This window comes from Aquila chrysaetos, chromosome 8, assembly GCF_900496995.4.
Source record: "Aquila chrysaetos chrysaetos chromosome 8, bAquChr1.4, whole genome shotgun sequence".
Taxonomy (NCBI): Eukaryota; Metazoa; Chordata; class Aves; order Accipitriformes; family Accipitridae; genus Aquila; species Aquila chrysaetos.
The window spans coordinates 19,346,981-19,372,955 of NC_044011.1; the positions used below are offsets into that span (position 1 = coordinate 19,346,981).

At 43.5% G+C, this 25,975-nt stretch overlaps 3 protein-coding genes across 7 annotated transcripts in view; 1 reads left to right on the forward strand and 2 right to left on the reverse strand.

The window, feature by feature from the left end:
- VTA1 (vesicle trafficking 1) overlaps positions 1-4,283 on the reverse strand; it is a 41,991-nt gene extending 37,708 nt beyond the window's left edge. Inside the window, exon 1 of one of the 3 annotated variants that reach the window (XM_030022059.2) lies at positions 4,079-4,283. In XM_030022059.2, coding sequence (XP_029877919.1) covers positions 4,079-4,187 — 109 coding nt within the window. In that variant the 5' untranslated portion in view covers positions 4,188-4,283. The remainder of the gene's footprint in view (positions 1-4,078) is intronic. The other 2 variants (XM_030022060.2, XM_030022061.2) reach the window with 2 other exon arrangements.
- NMBR (neuromedin B receptor) overlaps positions 3,814-25,975 on the forward strand; it is a 33,001-nt gene continuing 10,839 nt past the window's right edge. The window contains exons 1-2 of one of the 3 annotated variants that reach the window (XM_030022057.1): positions 3,814-3,847; positions 9,654-9,777. Coding sequence is in view for 1 of the 3 variants with exons in the window: in XM_030022055.1 (XP_029877915.1) it covers positions 18,044-18,459 (416 nt within the window). In the remaining 2 variants the exon portion in view is untranslated. Of the gene's footprint in view, positions 3,848-9,576; positions 9,778-17,938; positions 18,460-25,975 lie in introns of those variants that run through there. The other 2 variants (XM_030022056.1, XM_030022055.1) reach the window with 2 other exon arrangements.
- GJE1 (gap junction protein epsilon 1) lies at positions 8,342-10,167 on the reverse strand. The gene is given in 4 exon segments (XM_030022062.1): positions 8,342-8,577; positions 8,579-8,809; positions 9,199-9,381; positions 10,041-10,167. Coding segments are annotated over 4 exon segments (618 nt in total). The 5' UTR covers positions 10,080-10,167; the 3' UTR covers positions 8,342-8,412.

Below are 25,975 nucleotides of genomic sequence, written 5' to 3' on the forward strand. Positions count from 1 at the left end.
GACCACAGATTTTTTTTTAATCAAAGTCTGCCTCCTTGTGTTTGCAGAATAACATCTCAAAGCAGTCAGACTCATGTAAGTTTTTAACATGAGAAAGTTATTTTATTGACCACCAATCAATTATTTTCCTTTTGCTAGGCAATGAATATAGCATCCCTTACACCTATTGAATCAGCTGATCTTTACTGAACCTGAAAAAGCTACATACTTAATGACAATGATTAACAAAATAACATAAAATGTGAGAAGAAGTATTGTATGAGGAGGTAAATATTTTAAAAGAAGGTAGCAGATGACCCCAGTGCTGAACACTTACATTAACCATAAAATGTCTAATTTCTTTAAAAGGAGAATTATTTTGTGAGATCATGTCCTGTACAACTTAAAAAATAAACTTGATTTCTTTATTTCTCTACAGTCTACGTTCTAAGTAGAACAAATTTTACAAGCAAGTAAATTGAAGGTACATACTGTCAGGAAGCAAATATATTTTTAGTGCTTCAATCACTTATGTCCATCTACTAACAGTGGCTAGTGCTAAAAAAAGTAATGGTTTACAAACAACATATAAAGCTACTGATTATATCCTGCTTTGAATTTGAATACCTAAAAATGGACTTAAGCATGAAGGCTTTGTAAGGAATACACAGGACTACCAGAAATAAACCCATTTTTTTATGGTTGCAGTGTTTCCAGCAAGTACCACAACAAAAAGCATCTGTGATGTTATGGTACACAAGAGCATCAATGTTGCTCTTCAATGTTTTATTTTTCATGTGGAAAACTATGTGGCCATTGAAAAATATAAATAATCCCTGTTGTAGCTATCCATATTGTGTAAACCGGAGATTAATGTTCATTGAATTACAGTTTCTTTACATCAACATATGCCAGCAATATCAAAAAAGCAGGAGTCCTGTCTTCGCTCCAAGCCACCGTGTCTTGTTCTTTGTCTGTGTGTGGGAGCACAGCTGTTTAAGTGGTAGTGAATTGGCCTGGCTGAAAAATAGCTCTACTGTTGGTTTTCATCATACAATTACATCAATGTTTGCTTCTGAAGCACATCAGGGTTGGGAATGAAAGGTCAGAGAAGGACTACAGTATCGTCTTCAGGTGGCAGTGCTGATTTGTGCTAGTTTAATGCTCCAAATGAACTACAGCCAAAAAACATGAGAGAAAAAAATTTAAAATGGTGCACGCAAATAAAATGTGTAACTGCCATTGAAATTTCCAGCTTTGACAGCACACCTCTAGCCCCAGTGGATGCTGATCAGAGACAAAAATACTAACATGAGCACTAAGTAGTTCCTCCTGACAATTTTATTGCTAAGCCATAGAAAGTAGTATTTCAGGTTGTGAACACATCTTACCAGAGTTTACTTGCTTCTGATATTCAAATGACTTTGTGTCATAGCTCTTATTATCAGAAATATACAAGTGGAATTGAACCAAAATGCACATAAATCAAAACCTAGCAAACTTTATGTCCATACTGAAAACCACTGTGTCGTGGAAACATCAGTATTAGGACCAAAGCTTTTTTCTAGGGATGAAGCACTTCTGGCAACATTCCAAAGCTATAAACACCTTACTCTATTCTTCAGACCGATAGCTACATCTGTCATATGACCAAAATTCTCCCCCGCACACAGTGGCTGTGCAAGCAGCCTTGAGACAGAACACGCAGCACTGTCCCATCACATGACGTTTCACCGCAGGGTCCCCTTGGCTGGCTGCTGTGCCACACCACCCTCCTGGTCTCAGGACATGCGCGGTGCCTGCAAACAAGGCTAGCGGAGGAGTACCAGAAGAGAACAGCACATGTTCCAGCACACACCAAGCTTTCCTCACGCTATTCCTTCCACACAATACATTATAGCAAATGTATACAGCTCCTCCAAAACACGTTTCAAAGGCTCAACAAAGAGATTTTCACTATTTTCAGTGAAGCATCTAATGAGAAACATTGCTTTAACTCCACATAAAATCTGTGTTGCTTTCAAAACATTATCTGAAAAGTATCCTGAAAATTTTTTGTATCCCCAGGCTTACACTTTAAAAAACTTACCTTTTTAGGAAAGCCCCTATTATTCATAGCATGCTAGAAGTATATACAGTACTTTTTTTTTTTACAGTAGCAATATTAATAATTAATACTTTGGGATTCCACATAATTGTTCCAAACCCACAATGTTCAAAATTAATGGTTCATAAACCTTATTTTTGCTTCAAAGCCAGAATTAAAATAACAAAACAAAAAAATCCTATGAAACAGGAATTCTGCATTTTAGTCAATCCAAACTCATCCACCATGGAAGGAAATACGTGTCATCAGTGGAACACTAGAGAAAATTAATTCTTCTCCTTTGTGTATTTAAAAGAACAAAGGATCCAAGCAAGACCTGTCTTGAAAAAGAGGTGTTGCTGCTTTTTACTTTATGTAATAATGTAACGAGAAAGGTATCTCAAGAATATGTCTTTAGTATACTCAGTAATGAATCAGATGTTCTGAAGTACTCAAATTAAAACATATGATATGCAAATTTTCAGGCTACTTAGGACAGAGAATGCAAAGGACTTTACAGAAAATGCTAATTATTCAATACAGATGTTTGTTTTTTTTTTTTTCCCTGTGCACCAAGACTTTCAGAATAGGAAAGACATTAAGAAAAATAGAGATCAGCCATCAAAACATTCCTGTTTTAAAACAGACTTGCATTCTGTTACCTACACTAAATGCTAGTATTTTTATTGTATAGCCAGACAGGGTGTTACATCTGATTAAAAAACCCAAAAGAAATAAAGAAAAAACCAAAAAAAAACCCCAGTGCAACTTGACCTAGCTAGTGCTTCCTACCACACAAAGTAAGATTTATCCTGTTTTTCCAGCAAAAAAGACCAAGTACTACTGAGAACATCCAGTGTTCTAATATGTGGCTACCTCACTTCTCTGGCAGCACTCTTCCACATTAGCACAGTATTCCTGTGTAACACAAAAAAATTAAAATTATTCTTGTGACACCGAGCTAACGGTTTTTTCAGAGCTTTCTGAAGCTGGAATTTCATGAGTTCATCCTTCTACACTTAAGATTGCCCTACTTATTGAACTACCAGTTCTACCTCTATTTTTTATTTAACTCTCTTTGAAGACAAGCTATTGCCAAGTAAAACCCCCAAATGACCACCTCACATCTCAATAAAAAGAAAAAAAACAACATAAACATACATTTCTGGTGATCAGCTAGTCTTAGAAATTTTCCAAGTGTGGTGATTAACTGTGACAGGAATTTATGACTACTAACAACAGGCTTGCATTACTTAATTAACTGTGGATAGCCTTTTAGAAAGGCTCACAGACCACCCTGACAAGCACTAGCTTAGAAGCCTTAAAGTAGCTTGAAAAATTTACATATTAATTTGAAAGAGTTCAAGTAAGATTTTGCTGTGTTCAATGAAACGAACAAAAAAAGAGCCACCTACTCTCCCCCTTAGACAACCCTGAAGAAGTGACAAAGCCTCACAGAAAATAAAATGAACACTTGAAAGAATTAAAGACTCTCAAATCCAAATTGCTTACTCGGATACAGGACAGAAAGGAAGTCTAATCAGCAGGAGAAAGACTCTCGAAGGTTAGTTTTTTGCGATGCTTATTAGGACTATCCCAACACAGACAGCAAACTCGACTTTATACATATGCGTACAAGCACGTATTTAGGCTGCTGGCATACACCCTACGACTGCAGAGAGGCTTAACTCTGCAAAAATAGAGCACGTGAAAGACGGGTCGGGGCTTGCAGCTGAAGCGGCAGACAAGGAAGACCGTGAACAGCCCGGACCGCCCCAAGAGGTGGGGCTTCCCCCCGCCCCCACTTCTCCGTCCATCCGACGGGCACTCGGCGCAACCCGACAAGCCAGGCGGACAGAGCGAGGGGCACGCTCTGGGACTGGTGACCGGGGGGTGGTGGCAGCCCCAGCCGCGGGGAGCGGCGGCGACGGGGCGGGGCGGGACGCGACGGGCCGGGCCGGGCCCGGCTCGGGGCCCGGCGGGGCGGGGCGGCGCTGCGGCCGCCTCACTCACAGTAGTACGCCACCACCGGCTCGCGCTTGTCCAGCTCCTGCGCGGTTCGCAGATGGTGCTGGATGCTCTTGAACTGCGGCGGCAGCGGGGGAAGCGCCGTGGACGCCATCGCGCGGGCGGCGACGCGCAGCGACAACAACGGGCTGCCGACAACGGCTCTCCCTCCCGAGGCTGGCGCCGGCCGCTTCCGCTTCCGGCACGGGACGCCGGGGCGCCTGCGCGGTGGGCGGGCTGCCGCCCCTGGCGGTGCGCCCGGGAAGAGCGCCCCCTGCTGATTGGGAGGAGGCAGGCGGTAGGGCGGCATCACCGGGCCTTGGGCCACCGCAGCCGGGCGGGACCGGGCAGACTGGCCCGTCCGACTGTTCGTGTGCCCGCCCGCCCGTGCGTCCGTCCGCCCGCGGGGACGAACAGCCTCATGCGCCTCTTCCGTGGCTCGTTAGTGTTTGAAACGTGTCCCACAGCCGCCGCGCTGAGGGGCCTGGAGACCTCGGGGCGGCCGGGGCTTCTCCTGGCCCAGCCCGGGGGAATGGCGGCCTGGTTCCAGCTCTCAAGGGGCTAGTGGCGAAGCCCTCACCAGCCCTTGTCTCTCCTTTCCTTTGGCACGTCAGCCCAAACAACCATGCAGACCTTCGCCATGGAGGTTGATCTGCAAGTAAAATCCACTTTCAGATTGAAAAACCTTGCCTTTGGGCTGCCCCGACGCTCACCAGACATCCGGGAGGCCCTCGAGCACTGAACCACAACTCTGCTCCTGGGCCTCTGCCCTTCATCCTGCTGCCGCTCCCTGGAGAAGCCTTGTGCTACCATGGCCTGGCTGACAGCGCTTCGCTGGACTGGGCTGCTTCCCAGCAGCTGTCAGCAAGTCTGCCGGCCCTGGAAAGTACATCTCGCAGGATCACCACTTCCCAGATAACTTTTTCTCAGAGGAACCTCCAGGGATTTCTGGTTTTGCTGAGAGGGGATAAGAACAGCAAAAAAAAAGGGAACTGTTGAAGCAAAACGGTTTCAAATGGATCTCACAAATTGCAATATAAATTATTTTAGTGTCAGTCATCTTCTCATTCTGACAGCATAGTTAAATGATTTTTAAATTTCTTTTAAATGGCCTTGTTGCCAGACTTCTTCCTGGTCTCAAAATGGCTGTCTGCGAGGCAAGAGAACGTCAATGCTCCAGGGCATAAAGAAAGATGCGTGTTGGAGGGAGGCACGGGGTAGGAGAGGTGGCTGCATTTTCTCATTGCTATCATGGGAGAGTGCTGTAAAAGAGAACAGAAGGGAAATGATGGCTGAAAAGAAGAAAGGAAGCCAAGAAAGGAACAGAACAAGGAGTGGTTATAGTACTGGGATGTTGTGGTGGTGTACTAGAAGTTGGCTGGCCCAGAGCAACTATACCTTTGATGTGAAGGCAATCACATCACTTACTGGGTGTATTTAGCTTGTTTCACTGAAGATGATGGAGGGAGCAATTACGGCTCTTTGTTAAGTGAGAACTGAAATGGGCATGATGTCTGGCTAGAGACAAAACTGACTGCAAATGTATCGAGCTGGGGATTGGCTTGAGTGCTGCCTGTGAAAATGAGGCAGCTAGAGTATGGTGGAAAACAACGAAAAAGTCGAAGAAGCACTTACAATATGACCGTGATGTAAGCAACAAAACTTCTCCTACTGTGTTCTGGGAGACAGGACTTCATGTTCGCTGTGTAAAGAAATAGAATTGAATCAAAGAATCCCCAAGTATTATATAATTCCTTTCATAATGGCAAAAAAAGCCTTCAGGATCATCTCAAATATTTGCTAAGCATTTGAGCTAAAATCAGTGCAACACTGATGGATGCAGGCATATTATAAATCTCAGAGGGAGTAAGGGTGGAAGGAAGCTGATAGAAACCGATGTAAATGAGTATAAAAGTGGTGGGAGTTTGGAAGACTGAAAGAAAGAAAAGTTTAGAGACACTTGAGAATACAATGAGTGCCAGGAAAAACAAATGGCAAATGTAGGAAGGAAAAGTATTGATAACCATGGGGAAATGGTTTCTTTACATGGACATAATATCTCCATCAACCTGTTCCAGAAACTAATGACAGAATCAGTCACAGAAAAACATCTGCACTAAAAGGCAATAATGCACATTTTGTTTTTAAATGAAAAACTGAAACTGAGGAATTTGACCATTTTAATTTCACAGGAAATGCGGAAAAAATCTGCATTGTATCTCATTTGGAAGAAGAAGGTGTTTTAATATGTTCCAGGTTTTGACCACCAAGGGAAAGGGCATGGTGGGTAATCCAGCTCCTGGACCCCCCCCAGGGGTTCTCAGGCAATCCTGTGCCAGTCCTCGCTCTGCAAGGCTCTTGATGGAAACAGGGAAGTCCCCTGAGAGGCTGGGGGTTTTGGCAGTCCTCTGACCTTTCTGAAGTGTTTTGAAATCTACAGAAGAACAACTGGACATATATTTAAGACAACATATAACTTATTTCCGTAGGGAAAAAAATAACATTAATGCTTTAATGCAGTGAATGTATGGACATTTGTAATCTTGTTCTTGATCAGCATATTTAAAAAATCACACATCTGTTTGTGACTCACTTTTGATTTAAATGGCCCAGAATCAATCAAATCCAAGACACCTAAATCATGCAATTCCATTTATGAAATGAGGACTACTTCTGTGGGTGAGGGTTACAAAGTTCTGACAACCCAACCTTGTCTGGGACTGCTTAACTAACAGTTGGTGCTAAAAGTTTTTGTAGTAATTTTTCCAGAATTTTCCAAATATTTCTGGAAGGACCCAAATGCTGTCAGTGGGATCTCAATTTTTTACGCGTTTATGCTGAATGTTTTTTCACATAAGTTAAACTTAATTCAAGATGCAAAGATGTTCTTCCCTTCAGTGTTACAGACCTCAGATTGTATCCCAAGATGCTGACAGATTCCTTTTGACTTTGCTGGTTCCTGGATCACTGTTAGGTAGTGATGAGTCTGAGTCTCTTGTTTCACTGAGATTCAGAACAGAAATTGTTCAATTTAGTAGCCGTAGAAAATGATGAAAGAGGAAGAAACCTTCCATTTTTTTTCCTAGAATTTGAGGGTATTTGAAAAACAAATGGAAAATAGCTAATTGTTATGATTGCTATTTGTACATATTTTATACAGGAAACTACCTCCTCCTTTCTTCCCAGTTCTGAAATCTGTTTTTTTTCATTACCTTACTTCAGCACAAGGAATGAAATCACTTCTAAGTTTAAGATGTCTATTAGTCCTTAAGAAGAAACTCACACACAAAAATATCTGATACCTATAAAAAGTTCAAGACGTAACCTATCCAAATACACTTACTGCATGGAATAATTTTAGTATGCAGACTTCTTTCTAACTGTTATTCTAGCAGCTTTAGTCAGAGCAATAAGAAGTTAGATGACACACACAGCGCAAAAAATTCTGTGGGCCCAATTCTGCAGTCACACACAAGCAAAATTCTCACTGAAATCAAGACATGACTGGACCCAGAAAAGGCTTTTCTCCGAGATTTTCTTTTGACACTTTTAAGCCTCTTATGCAAAACTAAGTCATAAAGCCCTTTTACTCCTTCAAAATGTGATCATACAAAGTTGGTAAAAATCTTCTATGTTGTAAGCCAAAACATAATGAGGGTAAGGCATTCTAGTCAGCACAAAGAATATCATGCTAGTCTTTGACTTTTAAAAGGAGATTCACAGCTAGCAGATGACACTAGCTGGACTGCTCCAAAGTAAGCTGGTATCCATGGATGTGTTGTCACCACAGCCTAACCAGGAGTCTCTGCCCCTGGGCTCTGAGATGCAGGTTGCAACAGTGGCAGTGCTTGGGAAAATGTTTGAATGCTTTCTGGCACCCAGAGATTATCCACCATTACTGATTAATTCTCAAGCCATGAGAACATGTAAGAAATTTGGAATAGTTTTTCCTGTAAGGTCAATAAACTTATTAGCTCCAATTGCATGTGTTCAGAAAAGCTGTGAATAAAAATATGTTTATAATTAACCTCCTCCTCACACACACACACACACACTCCTCTGGAGGCAAAACTATTTGTATGTGGCAGGTCATGAAAACATGTTACTCTTGTGAATCTTACCGCCTTTGGTCTTGACATGGAAACAAAGATTATTCATGTAACATGGTAGTTTTTAGATGAGGAGTAAGTGTCAGATGACTACTCTGCAGCAGTAATCATCAGTGTGGTTCTCTTCTGCAACACTGCATAGAGGGCAGGGGATGTTTTTTGTTACAGCTTGAAATTGTTGTTACAGAACTACAGGCGGACAGGGTGGTAAATGACTAGGAGTGATTGAAATCACCGAGTTTTTAGGAAACCTAGCCTTCTACATGAGATCTCAAAAATTTCGGCAACACACAAGACCACTGTAATCACAGTAAATGTGTACATTGCAATAAGAAAAATTGTCTTTTCAAAGTGCTCTGGCACCATGCACCGGGTAATGTTAAACTTTTTTTCCAAGTGCTCCCACATCACACATGTAGATTGCGTTCACTCTGAAACCAAACAGCTGAATCTGAAGCCAAAAAGCCACAGCTTCAAGGATAATCCTTAAGAAAACAGAGAAGATATAAAAAAGAGTGTAGAATGACTGTTGGAGGTTATCTTCCTGTTTGATGCTCTTACATGCAGCATAAAGGTGAAAAAAGGCTCCAGGTACCAGCACAATCACCAGCTGTAATGCCCAGAATACCTAGAATGTAGCAGAAATGTAGCTGTCAGATCATTTACAACTGCATCGGGACAGCTAAAACACACACACTGGAACATTTTGCAAGTCTGTTTTTAATATATATCAAATGTCTAAACACCTAGATGACAATGAAGGTAAAAATCACTATTATGTTTTAATTTGAAAAGTTCAGTTGGTTTCTGAAATGTGAGGGTTGTCGTTATGAAGAATAGAAAGCACAACTCCATATTTAGTCACAGATGAAATGTTATTAAAAAGAAAATATTCATGAAAAAGCTAAGTGATAATTAGCCCAATCAGTTCCTACTCCTTATATAGAACAATTATGTTTAATTTTTGCAGTTTATTTTCTTAACATTGGATTTCTACAATAAAAAAAAGAGAATTACCTGAGGAGTTATAGGCCTGAACTGGTTGTAACAGAAAAGATTAACCTCTCTCTTGTCTGGGTCACAGCTGAAATGCAAGGCCTCATTTCCATAAACAGCAAAGCCCAAAACGCCAAGGAAAAACATACGAACAGAGCCAAAGAAAAGAGTGTGGAACTGGCCAATTACCGTTGGTGGCCTGAGCTGCAAATCACAGGGTTATTCAACATGAAAACAAAAATGAACAGCATTATTGTTGGAGGCCTACTTGCTCTTTTTCATTATCCAAAATATTTATTTTATTCTACTTGTTTTAAAAGGAGAGAGAGATTGCCTATGAAGGCTGCAGTAGCCTTCTAACAAAATAATGGCTTAGAACACTTTATTGTTGCTACTAGTTTTATATAAACATTCGCTTGTGTAGCCCTTATCAGTTAATTTGTTTCCCTGCCTTTATCCGTACTCTGCTGTTGCAGAATGCACCAGACGGAGCTGAACGCTTCTACCGAAAGAAAGTCCATTCGTTTTGCTGTTGTATCGATTTGCATGATGTCAGGTGATGGCAAAATAAGGACCGCCGCGCCATCATCAAACCTCACGGTACTTGGTCTTGCAAATTAAATTTCAGCTTCCCCAAAGGGGCATTTCTAGCACCCGGGCGGGCCTCCCTCGGTGGGCGTCGCGTCGCGTCCCGCCCGGGAAGCCCTGCCGCTGAGCGGGCCGCTGAAGGCGGACGTCCAGCACCGCTCCCCGGTACTCGGCACGGGGGACGGGGCGCGGCTCCCTGGCGGCTCGGGGCCGGACCCCTCGCTCCCGGCTCCCGGCTCCCGGCTCCGGCCCCGGGTCCGCCCCCGCGTACTCACACATCCCTCCGAGAAGCTCCGCATGTAGTTGGCGGACATGTCTGCGGAAGGCGCCCTGCGGAGGCGACGGCGGCGGCAGCGGCAGCCGGCCCCGGCCCCGGCCCCGGCCCCGGCTCGCTCCGCCCTTTGCCCCCGGCTCTCGGGGAGGGAGCGGGCGCAACAACAGCGGGGCCCGCCAGCGCCGGACGGTAACCCCGGCCAGCACCGTCAGCACCGCCGGCTGCCACCGCCACGCCGCTGCCGACTGCCCCTCTGCCCCTGCCCCGCTGCCTTTAGCCGGCCTTTCAACCCCGCCTCGGGGTACCCGCGGCACCGACCGTCACCCCAGCCTGGCCCCGGCAGCGGGGCTCCTCCACGCTGCCTCTCTCCCGCCCGGCCCCGGCCCCGGCCCCGGTCCCGGCCCCGGTCCCGGCCCCGGTCCCGGTCCCGGTCCCGGTCCCGGCCGGGGGCTACGCAGCAGCCGCACCCCGGCGCTGCGCTGTCGGGGCAGCCGGCGGCGGGAGGAGCCGGGACCCCGCCAGCGGGGCGCGACGACAGCATCCTGGGCTGGTGACAGGTTCAATTTACACCATCTGGAGTTTAATAACTTATTTTTAACTAAGTCCAGTCAAAAGTAAGGATGCAACTGAACTCGGAAGCTGTAGGTCCGAGATTCTGAATTCAAAGTAACAGCAATTGAATTAAATGATATTAACCACTCCAATATAGCTACAAATAACTTAATGGCAATAATTGCTATTAATAATTTGCTAGCGCACTCCATATGCGCAGTTGAAGGAACTCCAGAATAGCTATGCATGTGAGCTCATGCATGTGCCAGACACTCCTGCCGGTAAACAGCCACAGGGATGTACCTCAACACCTTAGTCTGAACCTAGTGGGAGTTGTATGAGAGGGTGGAGAGAGGAAGGATGGAGATGGGAAACCAGAAGAGGGGAAGAGGTAGATCGTTGTTCCATCGCTGGTACGCAGTAGCTTATTCGGCGTTCTGAAGAGGGTGTGCAGGAAAGTGAAATCCAGCCACCAAATCCAAAGGGGGTCATTTATTCTCTTATCTCTAAACTCATGAGAAAGCCTCCTTTGTAATTGGTTGCAGCGTGACTTCAAGATGATGTAGCAAAAAGTGTTGCTCCCTCTGTGATGTATGCTCATAGGCACAGAAACATAGGAGGAGGGAAGAGATGGGAATCGGGGTTCATTTTTTGTGTAGGTTTGTCTGCTGTGGCTCTAAAAGACGTCACAATGACTATATTAATGGCATGATTAGAATAACTGTTGTAAGACATCGGAACACCCTTTGTAAGGGGAACTTGCCCTGCATCTGCTGAAGTAGCTAGATTATGAATAAGGTGGAAGGTGCTTCAATAAGTATGTGTTATTTACTACAGCTCCTTTTTCAGGCGGTTAATTAAATGTCTGTTTATCTCCTGGAGGACTGTAAAAGGTGTTGTATTAGTAGTACTGAGGCTAGGTTTCTAAACTTTTTTCAATGCAGTCTGCTGCTCTGCTGCGTAGAGAGAATGCTGAGGTTTGTATATATGGAATGAACTAAAAGCAATCTCCCAGTGGTATGTGATCTGCAATAAAATACTGCGGCTCTTAGGATGTGTGACTAACCTTCACAAAAATGCAATAATTGTGATTACAGTGAATTGTTTTTCTTCTGCTCATAATACATATGGAGCCTAATTATCACCCAAAAGCAATTTTTCTTGTTCCCACAATACTATAAAATTACTAAATTAGCTTATCATGCTGGACAGATGTTTAATATCAGTAATATTTTAATCTTTTAATTCTTTTAAAATGTGAATTGCTATTGAAAACCTACTGTTGAATGTACTTCAAAGACTACTTGTATCAGTATTTCTTATGATCTCTTTCAGCAGAAATATTTTTAAAAAAGCAATAATGGGAAAACTGAAAAGCTCCTAGTTTCTAACCTGAGGTAGATCTTTCAATACTTTTTATTATGCTTGGTACAGTAGCAATTATTTTCACATTAATTGATGAATGTGAACCCACAATAATCATTAAGTTTGGTCAGAAAGCATCTGATTTTGCTACAGATAGAAATGATATTTAAGAACACATTTGAGGTAAAAAGCTGCACTATACAAATGCTTCTTTGTATCTTTTTATTGTTAGGTGGGGATAACATAATTACTTACCTGACTGGACTGTCTAATCTAAGGCAATCAAATCATTCTCTGTACAACCTCAGTAACATTATGGCAACTTGAATTTCTGTCCTGTGATAAAGATGCTAAAAGAAGAGTTAGCTGGCAATGCTCTGCTTTATTTCTGGGAACACATAAGGAATACAGCTGCATTGAAAGAAAAAATGAATTCTGGAGAGGTTGTCAAATAAACCCAATACAAACCCCATGGGCGTCTGTGTTCAAACCCCACTGAATGTGATGAATAGGCCCACAGTAAAACTGTCGGTTTCTTTGAAGTGGCTCAAATACGTGTCATGTGAGCTGAAGCGCAGGAAGCCCATTATTTTCGCGCTAGGAGGAACTGATAGCAATGTTTTTCTTTTGTCATGTCTGTTCAATAATGTGCTTCGTAACACCACATTAAAGGGATAACTTGAGATGGGAGTAGAATAAGCTGGCATTGTGCGGTCCTTTTGAATGCAGTCTGCTAAAGCAACTCAAGCTGTTCCTTGGGGCTTCCTTGAGAGAAAATCATTATTTGTTTTGAATCTGCAGGAGTGGCTGTCTGTTATGCACAAATGGGATGGAAGATGTTGATATCACACTTGTTTCTAAGTGAGTCCTAAGCCTGGCTTTCAGCTCAAGGTTGCAACTCAGCAGTGTGCTCTTTAACCTTTTAATGTGTTGAAGTCCTACTGAATAATCACAGTTAAACAAATGGAAACTAAATGCATGCATAAAGCTGCACTTATGCTTAGAGGGGTGAACTGTGTGTTTGGCATTAAGCACCCAGTTCATTGCTTTATTAGTGTGGTTAAATGTAATGGCACCTATTATCCGTGTGCCATGAAAAAGTAGCACCATGAAAATGGCACAAAATGAAATGGCACAAAAAATGAACCGGTATCAGTAAGATAAGTTTTTGACTGCCGAAAGAGAGCTTGCATGCCTAAGCCTTGGAGAACAGCCTCTTCTGCCAGCTTTCCAGCTTTGCCTAGTGCTGAAAGGACCTGCACTTCCATTTTGGTTTGCAGAGTTCCCCATGTTGAAGCTTAGGCCCAGCGGAGGCCTCTACCAGCTGCAGACTGGTGCCTCCACTGCAATTCAGACCCGAGGTGGAGGTTGCCTCAACCTTCGGCTAGGCCAGGAGGCTTAAGAGGCAGGTGACTTCCTCAGGTCCTCCTGCCTGCCGGTTTATGTTTAGCACAAAGAGTTGCAGGCAGGATGCAAAGTCTGGGAGTTGAGAAGGATGGACTAAAGAGAGTCTGGGTTTATTGTACAGGGGTATGGGCTCAGCCACGGCACTCAGTCTGGGGAGATGTGTGTCATACGTAAAGCTTCTTCCTCCCTTTTCTTAAATTAATGCAAAGTCTAAAAAGCATATTTTGAAAAATTAAGAAATAGGTATGATGGCTCACTCTAGAATTCTTTTCTACAGTCACCGTGTCCAGTCATGCAGACTTAAAAAAAAGCAATTTCCATATTGGTGTTTGTTGCAGCTTTGTGAGGCCTGGGTGGCCACAAACTACTGCTTGCAGCCCAGTGCTCCAAGGACATAGTACTGCTGGCAGACACAGCTTGGGTCTGACCACAGAGAGTAGCTACTTCTTCTGTTCTCTGGAGTCTTGAAGTGGAAAGGGCTGCATGGCACACATCTGACATATTTTCTTAGTTCGCTGCTTCTTAGAGCTTATCCCTGAGCAGCCATAGCTAAACTCAGCATTTCTCTTTTGAACATATCTAGTTTGCTAGCTTATGCCATTTGTGACATTCTCTACACAAATCCACAACAATTCTTTTCAGAGTAATTCTTCTCATACCCATTTCCCCCAGGGAAGGCACTGGCATGGCCTATGAGATGTTTAACTTTCAGTGCTACTTTACTAGTAAAAGAGTTGTAGAGGTTTGATGTTGAGATGTCTAACCTTAGAGTTTGAGGTCTGGCCTTAGAGATGTGGCCTTAGAAGCTGAATGTTTGTCCTCCTTGGAGGCTCCACAACATGGAGTGTTCCATACCCAGGAAGAGAGCCCTTGTCTCCATCTCCTCCTTTCTCCAACTCTGCCTACTCTTCCCAGCTGCTTCGTGGACCCATTTCCAGCTACCAAGATAGTAGCAGCAGCAAAACCTGTTATCTATTCTGAAACCTGGGGATAGGGGAAGTGACCTGTTTCTGTATCCTCTTCTCCTTTAGAGTCCCTGACTCAAGAAGCTGAAAGGTAATGGAAGTCTGTGCTGAAAAAAACCACCACCAAATTAAGAAAGCCTGTAATTAAGTAATGAGAAAGAAGACATGACTTACTTAAGGTTATTGTACATCTGACTGTCTGGGAGAAGTCACTGTCTGGTACAATGCATGTCCACTTTTTCCAGCTGAATCTGCTGGAATTTCCAGCAGATTGCGTGATACTACAAAAATTTCCCTAAGGTTTGGTTCCTAATGCTCAGTGTTTAAAATCAAATAGTATTTATTCCTTGTTTGTTGCCTTGTTTCTTTTTAATGTATGACTAATGATCAGGCCTTTAAAGATGATCACTTCCAGGGTTGCATTTGAACACAGTCCTCATTTAGTTTGCAAGCGTGCATACTTAATTAAAGGCTACTTGGTGCAGGTAGTTTTGGTGGCAGATATGCTTGGCTCTTCATGGGACCACACAAAGTTTGTTGTGATGTGCAAATCTGGAATTAGCCCTGGAATTATCAAGCGCCTCGAGCTGCACAAACATGTGAAAGGAGCCTTTTTCCCTGCTGGAAGCAGTTCTCAGTAGAGGGCGTTTGTGAGATGTGTGGAGTTCCTCATTCCTATCCGCACTGATTTTGCATCCCTACGTTTGGGAATTACTGATGAAGCAGATTTGCCTCCCACGTTTCCAAGTTGTTGCAGTCCCTGCCCTGTGGTGTTGCACTCCCAGATATGCTCCATCTGCGCTGGTTGATTTCAGCCTGTGCACAGTTTCTTTACCACTAAGGAGGCTTAACTGTGGCACTCTCACCTTTGCTTTTGTGCCAAGTACTGTGTCACAGCTGTATGATGAGATTGTCTCTAAACTGTAATCTGAAATAACATCCAAAGAGGTGGGTGGATTCTTTTGTTTGAAAAGAGAATGATGAACGGTTTGTATGTGGGGATCTGAATTCTGGCTGGTTTATGTCAGGGTCTGTGTATCTTTTCCCTCTTCTTTTTGCCTCTGCAGGAAATTATATTTATGCTGTTTGAATATATTCCCTTGTCTTTACACAGACATCCGTTGAATGACATTAGAAGCATAATCTAACTTTCTGTTTCCTTTGAGCTGGAAACACAGTTTCCAAAGCTTATTTCCTTGCTGTTCAGAGTTCTGAAAATATAGAGTAGATAAAATCAAGTACTGGTAAAAATCAGGAACATAAATTCCCACTGAATATGTTCCTGATTCCTCAACCTTAGGAATTCCATCTTGTGGACTAAAGGACAGGTAAAACTTACTAGGATAGAAGAAATTCTCCTGGAGGGTAGCAGTAGGAGTGGTGTTATTGTGCAACAAAAAGCAACGGGTCTCACCTCTCTTCATACAAACTGCAAGAAATTTATGCCAATAGAAGCTTTTAAAGTGTTCTGCTGTTGATATTCATGCAAAAAAGATTCAGCTTCCTGTTGTCCCAGATAAATCAATATTAAAGACATTTTGACTTTAAACTATTCTTCCAATGGCAATCATATCGGTTGTTCACGTATAAACCCATTTTCAAATAAATTAGTGAGAGGTCCATAGTCTGGGGTCACAGTGTTGAAGACACATACTGGATCCAACCAATGGGAACCAAAAAGACTGATTCGGACTGTTTGCAGAAACCTGAATATTGATGGTCTTAGATAAGTTCATGTATGCACAGCAAAGTAGAGGGTCCCAGCAGTTGTGATAAATATCCAAGCCGAAAGTAAGTCTCCCTTGGAGGGAGTGCAGTTGAATTTAACACCGTGTGAAGGAAACTTGATCAGTAGCAAGAGCCGCTTCCAGAGGAGCTCTGGGACAATTCCCATGAGCTGCTAGTGGTAAAGGTGAAGTCTCTAGCCTGATCATTTCTGAGGACTAGCACTGGCTGGGTTTTCTAGTAAAACTAATTAGCATTATATGAATCAGTAATTTACACAATTTTGAACACATTTATATATTCAGGGAAGTGAGAAGGGTCACAAAGATCAATCAATAGATACAGAGAGGTGTAACTTTTAAGAAGCAATAATACCTTTTGTTTGATGTCTTTTAAATTTAATTCATACACTGGACAGCATGCCATGGACAGGGTATGTGTCACTGCATACGTGGCATGCTTTGCTTCTAGTGTGTCAGTGGTCAAACTCTTTCTCCCACTTCAGCAAGTCCTCTGTGCATTCATTTGCTTTCTCCACACACCTGTCATAAACCCATAGGGCTTCAAGAGAACTGTTTTAATAATGTGAACAAGCAAGTTCACTGCAAGCTCAATTATTCTCCCTTTTGAGAAGAGGAAGGGAAGGAATCAGTCTGCAGAGAACGTTACTGGCGAATGCTGTTATTCCTCTGCCTTAGCTCTTTATCTTCAAAACGTCAGTCCAGTAAGTCTGCCTCTCTTTCAGCATATTTGCCCTGCTACCTACATCCATGGCTTCTGCTGGAAACAGACGGAGCTCTTTGGAAAGCCTGTTCATGTGCAGACAGTGGGAAGTAAAAGATACTACCTCACTGAAAAGCAAGAAACACTAGGGACAAATGCTACACTTAGAAGAGGCAAATAATGTTCATTCTGCACTGTGTTATACCATTTGCATAGGAAGTCATGGATAAAACACATCACCTGTCCCCATTTCCATAGTCGAGGCTGATGTGAAATGCAGCTTCGCGAACCAAACCCTAAACCTTTAAAGGCAGCTGATGTCTTTGAGTAGGATCTATTCAGACCCCACAGCTGAATGACAGGAATAAACTCTCTTCGCCTCTAAGTCCCTCGCTCCCCGTCACCCTGCATTTCAAAGCGGGTAAGATGCCGGAAGACGGGTTTCCCGGAGGCGATCCCGCCCTCCGCCCGATGGGGCGGACAGCTCTCCGGTTTGCCGGGTAGCGCCTCTGCGGGGGCTGCTTGCGGAGGGCAGCGGCGGGGGCAGAGGCCCCCCTCGCCCCCCCCGAGCCGTCCCCATCGCGCTCAGGGGCTGGGACCCCGCGGCTCCGGGATGCGCGCCTCTCCTCCGCGCAAGACCCACCTCGGCGTCTCGGGGCTGGGTCGAAGGCACAAGCGCTCGCAGGCAGGAGGAGAGGCGGGGCGGCTCCTCCCAGCACCAGGTATAAATCGGGGCTGCGAAGTAAGGAGCGGGCTCGCTCGGCGCCTCGCCGCCGGCTCCGGCTCCGCCGCCCGCAGCCGCGGGGCGAGCAGCACCGGCGCCGCTGGACAGCGCCGGCGGCTCCGCCGCAGCGCGGCCCCGGCCCCCGGCCCCGGCGGGGCGACCGCGGCGGGGTAGGGGGGCGGCCGGACCGCGCCTCCGCGGCGGCGGCGGCGGCGGAGCCCCGAGGGCGGTCCCGAGGACGAGGGCAGGCTGCCGTCCTGATGGCGGTCGCTGCCCGCGAGGCTCCGGATCTCGCCCTCCTGCCCACCCGGGAGAGGGCTTGTCCGAAGAGCCAAAAGGGAGCGGCACGGGCTTTTTCTTATCTCCCGCCCGCCCCTCCCCGCACTGCGCCGGCGGGCAGTGCTTCCTCTGCATTTCTGAGGGGAGAAAACTCGGCAGAGCAAAAGGGGGAAGAAAGTTGGTTGACTGGCAGAGGGGTGAAGCTTTCCAGTGGCTCCCACTGCGCTTTGCAATAGAGACCGTCAGTCTGACCGAAGCTGGAGGATGGAGACAGAGCTGCCGCCCGAGCTCACGGCAATGCCCCTCGGGGGGAACGGGAGCACCCACCTGGTGCCAGACACAGCCCCGCTGCCCTCGGGGCGGGGCACGGCCATGTTCACCGTCCGCTGCGTGATCCCTTCGCTTTACCTGCTCATCATCACTGTGGGCTTGCTGGGCAACATCACCCTCATGAAGATCTTCATCTCCAACAGTGCCATGAGGAGTGTGCCCAACATCTTCATCTCCAGCCTCGCTGCCGGTGATCTGCTGCTGCTAGTGACCTGTGTGCCTGTGGATGCCTCCCGGTATTTCTCTGAGGAGTGGCTTTTCGGGGAGGTGGGCTGCAAGCTCATCCCTGCCATCCAGCTCACGTCCGTTGGTGTTTCTGTCTTCACCCTCACTGCCCTCAGTGCCGACAGGTAGGAAAGCTGGGCTGCCCCTTCTCAGCTCTCTGCAGCTTGGGCTAAGGCCAGCCGGAGCTGGCATGAAAGGTAAAGCACCTCTGTGATATGGTATCCCTGGTTTGCAATCCTCTCATTCCAACTTGTGAGGTGCCTATGCTTCTCCTTCCCTCACTGACTGATGGCAAGTTGTGCTGACTTAAGTTAGAGGGTTTCTGGAAATGGGTGCGCCTGGGCCTCCAGCTTCCAGGGTGCTGGCTGCAAGAACTGGGTTTAGTCCTGTCTTCTGCACCTCTGGGATGGTCCTGTAACAGCCCATTTATTGAAGTCCTACTCATTAGAGGAAGGTTTTAGATGCTAAATATGACCCATGCCAAGCCACAGTGGTATGTCAACAGGCAATGAGCAGCTTAAAGCAAGTCAAGCACAGAGGTATTTTTAATTGATTTGTTTCTTTCTGCCAAGAAAGTGTGTGTGTGTGTTTGTGCCCTAGTAGAAGAACAGGTTACCAGAGGTGACAGCCAGAACTAGTTCAGCCTCTGGGAATTTGGAGGCACCAAACTGTTCTGTTGTAATTGTCAGTTTTAAACTTTTGTTCAAACTATTCGTTTTGGCTTCTTCTGAACCTATAGAAAAAAAAAAAAAAAAAAAGAAAAAATAGAAAATCCCCCAAACAAACTAGGAAGTAACAATTCCATCTCCATTACTTGTCAAATTAGGAAGAAACAAAGAGCTGGACCCCAAGTTTTTCCTCCCAATTACTATAAATGGGTACTTAAGGGATTTATAGCAACTGGGTGGCTGTTGGACTGTGCTTCAGGCTCTGAAAGACAAAATCTTGCAGTGTAATTGGCAACCTTAAATTAAATTAAATTATCTTTCTTCCCTTATCTAAGCAACTTTTTTTTTTTTTTTTTTTTTTTTGTAGCCAGAAATGAAAGTGTTTAATTCCTTCTCCATAGGAATTAGCCCATTGTCCTTTGCTGGAGTTTAAGCCAAACCAATGCATTGCATTGGTGCATGATGTAAAGGCTTGAGTGTAGTAATGTATCTTCATACTTACAGTAATGCTTCTTTAAAACTTTGAATCCTTTTTTTATAGAGTATAAGTGTAATTTATTTCTTTTTTTTTTTAGCCAATTTAGTAAATTGTTTGATTCCACTTGAGGGTAGTCTTCAGTGGCCATCAACTTCAGTGGTGTTTGAATCAGGACCTAAAATACATGTGTATAAAAACTTTGTAACTTATGAAAATGGATTATATTTTTGAAGAAGAGCTCACAAAGCATACCTTAAAGTGAACACCTCTAACTCGCTGATTGCCTCAGTTAAAAACTGTGTCAAACCTGTCCTTGGAGAGCCAAGCAAACCTTGCAGTTTTCTTTCTGCTCTATTTCCACTGTTTAGAAGTATGATTGTGGTATCTTATTTGAAAAGGGAAGAAGTTATTTGCAGAGGAGGTCATGTCTCTAGTGAAATATAATGTGAGGGAATGCTGGTGGTTTAATGTTTAAGGATTCATTCATTTACTTTTTATATAGCTTTGGAGCATTCCTTGTTTTCTTTTTCCATATAATTTTATATCCTTTTAATATCAGTAAAGATTCAAGAAGTAATAATGCTGAGTCTGTTTACACTGAATGCATTTAGAATTACACATCCTAGAAAACAGCTACAGATGTTGTGCTGTGACCATATAAGCTTGTAATAAATACATTCCTCCAGCATTTTGGAGTCCACAGTATATGCAAATATCAGAAATGGTTATACTAAGAATTTAGCAACTCCGTTTCTTTAACCTCTGCAGTTACATCTTCAGTTACTGAGAACAAACCCCATTTCTTCTTCAGTCAGAAGAGCAGCCACTGACTTCAGAGACCAGTGTCCTGTCCAAGTCAAGGGGGTCCAAGTCATCTTTGGGTGAAGATGGCTGGACTCTCAGTGGAGTCTGAGCTGGACTCAGGTCTACTCTTTTGTACGACACTTGTATTGAACTAAAGGGGAGGCACTGGTGTGGAGGGGTTTTTGTCACACTAGTTTGTAGCCAGATCCTAACGTGTGTCATCTTGACTAGATCAGTTATGGGTAATTATGTTGGCAGGTCAGGAGTGGTGGCAGCATCCTGCACCTAAGAGGTGCTGAGGAGGCGAGGCCTGGCTGAGGGAAGTGTTTTCTCCAGGTAAGCAAATCTTGCATCGGCTGTTAGCAGTTTGGAAGCAGTGGTGTCACTAAAAAGGCTCCATTATAATCTGGTACGTATTTGGTCTGGTATACAATGTCTTCTCAGTGACCCCTTCTTTCACAGATAATGCTCAAAATACATTTTAATATATGATCATTAAAGCCTTTCCTGCTTTTTACTCCCTGTTAGCACAGGACTGTATAGAACTCCAGACATTGATTACACTAAGGAACAGGTTTAGTAATATTTAGAGCACTTTACAGTGTGCCTGTGTGAATTAGGATAAGGGAGGTCATCTTGGTTTCCACGGTGTAATTAGCACTTATTGTTTATGTGGAAATTCTGCATGGCAAATTACATGTATGTGATACACTTGACAACAACGGCTATAAAAGCAATAAACTCTGAATGATTATTACCTACAAACTGAAACTATAAGGAAGAAAAAGTAGTATTCATTGCATATGTATCTTTTCTCAAGTTGCTTTATTTCATAATGCTTTTTGTCACAGAAGTCTGTCTCAGCATCACTAGTGCTTTCAGTGTGACAGACATGCACCTTCTATCTGGAAGCTCATTATTTAGTACTGAGATTATTTGTGGTTTGGATTTTCTTTTGTTTGGTTGGTTTGTTTTTTTTTTTTTTGGTTTGGTTTGGTTTTGTGGTTTTTTTGTGTGTGTGTGTACAAATACGATGTGTAATTTGTAACAGTGCTTCCCAGACTTCCCTGGAGCACACTTGCAGATTGAAATTGGCAGCACACAGCAGATCTGCCCAAGGTTGCCCATCCCCATCCCAGGAGTAGCAGCTGGTCCCACTAAACAGCCCTTCTCACCCTTGGGCTCCGGCTGCCAGGTGTGGGTGGTGGTGCCCTGCTGCAGACCCACACGTTTTGGGGCAGAGGGGGGTGGGAGGTCAGCAGCAGCGGTGGGGCTGGTGGCAGCAGAGGCAATGCGGTGGTGGCACTGGTGGTGCGGCGTGTCGGCATCAGAGGAGGGTGCGATCTCCTGCTCCTCTGGGATGAAGAAGGCAGCACAGGAGCAGTGCTGCTGAGGCAGCCATCCCCTCTCACTGCCATGCAGGAGATGTGGGGGGACAGCACCCCTGCCCCTCATGGCCACTGCTCCTATTGATTTTCCTCTGTTGCAGAGGAACCAGATGGCCTCTAGAAACTCTAATATTTCTCTGGTTTAAAAAACCAAGAAAAAAACAGAGGGTGGATTACAGAAAGAGAAAACCTAATAATTACAGTGGATGACAAATGAAAAAAGGAAGGGGGCTGAGGGACGAAAATGTACAAAACAACAAAAAAAGAGGGAACTAAGGGGTCCATAGGGCAGAACAGCCCCAATAGCACTCGGCACACCCTGAAAGTGCCCACAGAGCTGGTGAGTAATGGCCAGGAGTGCACTTCCTAGAGGTATAGTGGGGCAAGGAATTAAAAATGGGTTCCCTGTTGAGCTTGTTTCTACAGGGGCCGTGGACTACAGTTTTCGCCAGGGCTAATGGATCTTGATGAAAAAGTCCCAGGACTTGGTGTCGTCTTGGATAAGGGGGGTAAAAATAAAGAGGTGAGAGGAGAAGAGTTGCCAGAGGGATTGCGGCATGGCACACATGAAGAAAAGGTGTGCCCGTGTCTCCTCACTGCAAAAAGGACAGAAGCCAGGGATGAACCTGACTTGAACTATGCCTGACTTGAACCATTCCGTGAACTTGTTCACTGCTTCAGGGAGTGTTTTTCCAATTTATGTCCATGGTGGGCCATGCAGAATGCAAACTGGGCCCACGCGGCTCCTCACCCTCTTCTTAGGGTGAGAGATCTTGCCATTTTGTGCCTGGGAAGCAATCTAGGGTAAGGAAGTGGAGCACAAGTATGGAAAGGTGTTTCCAAGATGCTTTTCAGAGCTAGAGGTCTGGATGATGCATAAACCTTGGTGTGGAGAGGTGACTGGAAAAGGTCAGGGGGCAGCAGATTGAGTGCTACAGTGTGGATCTCTGGCCATCACTGCATTACTGTGTATGCTGATGAAAAGCAGTTGTACCCACAAGATGCCAAGAGACCCAGGGTAAATAGACTTTGAAGGAATAAATATCAGCCCCTTAAAACAGCTATAGATTTGTCCCACATACTCTTTCCTTTTCTCTTTGGCTGTCATTTATGCCTCATTGTTTATGTGGTCTGTAAAAATAGGATTAAATTTAATTCCGCTACTTTTTCTACATTGAATTTTCTTTCTAATGAAGGGTTTAAATGTGTTAGCTCAAACACAGTCCTGCTGCACTCTAATGAAGACAGTGAAGCTGAACAGTGGAGCAACTCGCCCTACTGAAATTGAAATAGCATCTTCTTTGTATTCTTCCTTAAAAGTGTGACAGAAGGACACCTCTGATGAGACAAATACTTGGTTAACCAGGTAACAGAGTTATTTTTCATCACTACCATGACTCCTTTCCTATATCTTAGTAACAAAGGAGTTTGAAAATTTAAATTCATATTTAAATAACTAAATACAGTGCCTGACTGAGGTGCTTAAAGTGCGTTCTATAGATTTGCATAGCTAAACTATTTGATCCTTTTTTTGTTTGTTTATTTCTTTATTTCTTTGCTTTAAATTTGGAAGATTGCAGTCTGTATTTTTAAAAGTGTAAAAAGACTAAAAAATGTTTTGTGCAAGTTTAATACCCATGTGCTGACTTCTGACTACAACTGATAACAAGAACCATTCTGGCTCAGTTTGCACATCTACCATCTCCTACTTTTGGGGGGACTCAGGAAATGTTTTGAAGACATTCACAAGTGTGAAAAGGTGCCCTAGTAACTACTTTAGGATTTTTCATTAGTAAAATCACCCTTAATAAAAAATTTTTTTTTTTTTACTCTTCTTCAGTATTTATTTGGAGTTTCTTCTTTTGTTATGTCAGGTGCTGATTCAGGCTGAAATATAGTGATTGGAGACCTCTAAAATCCTCATTTCTTATTACATGTAGTAGAGCAGGTGAAGCAGGAAAGTGGACGTGATTGCCTTTTGAGATCTAATAGCTAATATTCAGGGACTAGAGAGCCTTTACAAGGAAAGTAGTATTAAATGACATCTTGAAAATTACTTATAATTAACCAAAGAATAAAGAAAAAATAATCAAAGGTAAAATAAAAGATTATCTATGTAAGAGAAAAACAATGCCATGACTGTATATAGTAGATGGGAAAATAAAATTATGTGGACCCAGTAGAACTATGAAATCTATAAGTATATATCTTAGAAAGCCTAACACGTGAGATAAATGTATTGAATGAATGACTTACTGAAGTACATTAAAAGAAATGGTGGTCCAGATGTGTTTCCCTCACTGTAGGCTGTAGCAGTATGGCTATAATTATGCAATAACAGGCAAAGGAAAAGAAATTTAAGAGAGGTTGCACAAGCTTTGTCTCTCACATTTTTTTCAGCTCGCCCTTTAGTTTATATGTGCAAACTTGACTCAAAATAAAGCTTGCCAGAATACCTTTGATGAAACTCTGACGTATTTTGTCAAGTTAAACAGTGAAGCCTGTCCTCACCCCGAAACGTTCTGGCTTGTTTTTATCCATTCCATACAGCTAAAAGGAATACGATGGGAAATATTCCAGAAAGAAAAAAAGGATGGCAACCCTTCCCCCTCAAAAAAAAAAGCAGAGGGCATTTTATATCTGGAGTAGATTAAGGAGCTACCTACTCTGGGGTGAGTTTGTCCAAGTCAGGCAATTCAAATCAGCTGTTGCAGAAGTTCCTCTTATGACTATCTTTACACAGCTGAAAATGATTTCTCAGCAAATTATATTTTCCTCCCAAGTTAGGGAATTTTTTCCTCAAACTTCACGCAGACACATGCACCCGTTAAACTCCTACCTTTGTGCGTGTCCCATGTGTGCTCTTTGACTCATACAGAAACAGCTTAGTCCTGAGGATGGCAAAGTGAGAGATGACCGTGGTGCTTATCCTAGTCGGTGATCAATGCACCACCTGTGTTGTGCATTGCACAATCAAAGCCAGCTTTGCTTTGATTAATGCAAATGCCAGGGTCTGATAACATTGTGTAGGCTGCAACCTAAAACTGGAGGAACTGTTACAAAACCATTCCTCCTGTTTCCTGTTTCTTTGATGAGTTGGGTAAAAGCCTGTGCCTGTGACAGACAAAACAGCTGCTAAACAGCAGATCCAGCTGAACTCTTACCAAGCAGGCCTGAACATAAATCTCCATACATTTATTTTATTTGTTTGCCTCTCCCCATAACATGGTACACAATTCCCTTATATATTACATTGCAACAGGTTTATCCAAATTGGACTGTTGGAATCCTCAAGTCTGCATTTAGCAAGTCCTCAGAAATGATGTCAAAGATCAAATATGCTATACCAATGCTTTCTCTAGGGAAAAAATTTCACATGTTTTCTGCGATGATAGATTTGTTAGAGAATAAATAATAAATATCTTCTATATATGGGCAGAGTGACGAAACTCTCAAATATCCTTCCCGAAAGGGATAATTTCATTGAATCCTCATTTTAAATAGTTTGATTATAGAAGGACTGGTGTATTTCTCATATGGGTTTTGCTGCAGAACCATTCTTCCAGACTATATATTCCTGGTGCTAAATTCTTTTTGTGTTTTTACATGTACTAATGAAACAAAGCATATGCAGTCACAATCCCTAGGTCTAAACATGTACCTCCACTAGTAACTTCTAAATCCATGCTGAGATTCAACCCAATTTGACAGTGTAATTACAAATAGCAAGTAAGTTGTTACAAGTTCACAAAATTTGTGGAAGGTAAGAGGAAACTTACTTTGGTGTCCATTGAAGAGAAGTGTGTTTTGGAATTAACTTGACACAACTTCTCAGATGTCAGAGAAAATAACCAAGAGACAAACAATCAATATGAACCTTGGCATAATTACATCTGCTGCATGTAGATTTAATCGTGTATTTTCAGCTTTGTATGAGCATATGTACAAACAAAATTGTGGTGTGTGTATGAACATGAGATAAATGGATTATTCTGGTATGTTGTCATTCTCTCTCTTATGATTCTGTTTTGTCCTTCACATGACTATCCCAAATACTGTTTCATTTTTTTTCCAACTACTTTTCACAATATTTTTTTAAACATAGTTGTCATGTTTGTGCTTTGGCTCCAAGTTTGTTTGATTCATTGCATTTTAAGGATTGCTATATTAAGTTTTTCCTCTGTGATTTTTTAATGTTCCTTTTTTTTACCATGGTGTGTACTTGTTTTTCCCATCTAGACTGATTTCAATGCAAACTAAGAACAGAAGTTGCAAATGAAATTGAACTGGAAACAAGTTTAAA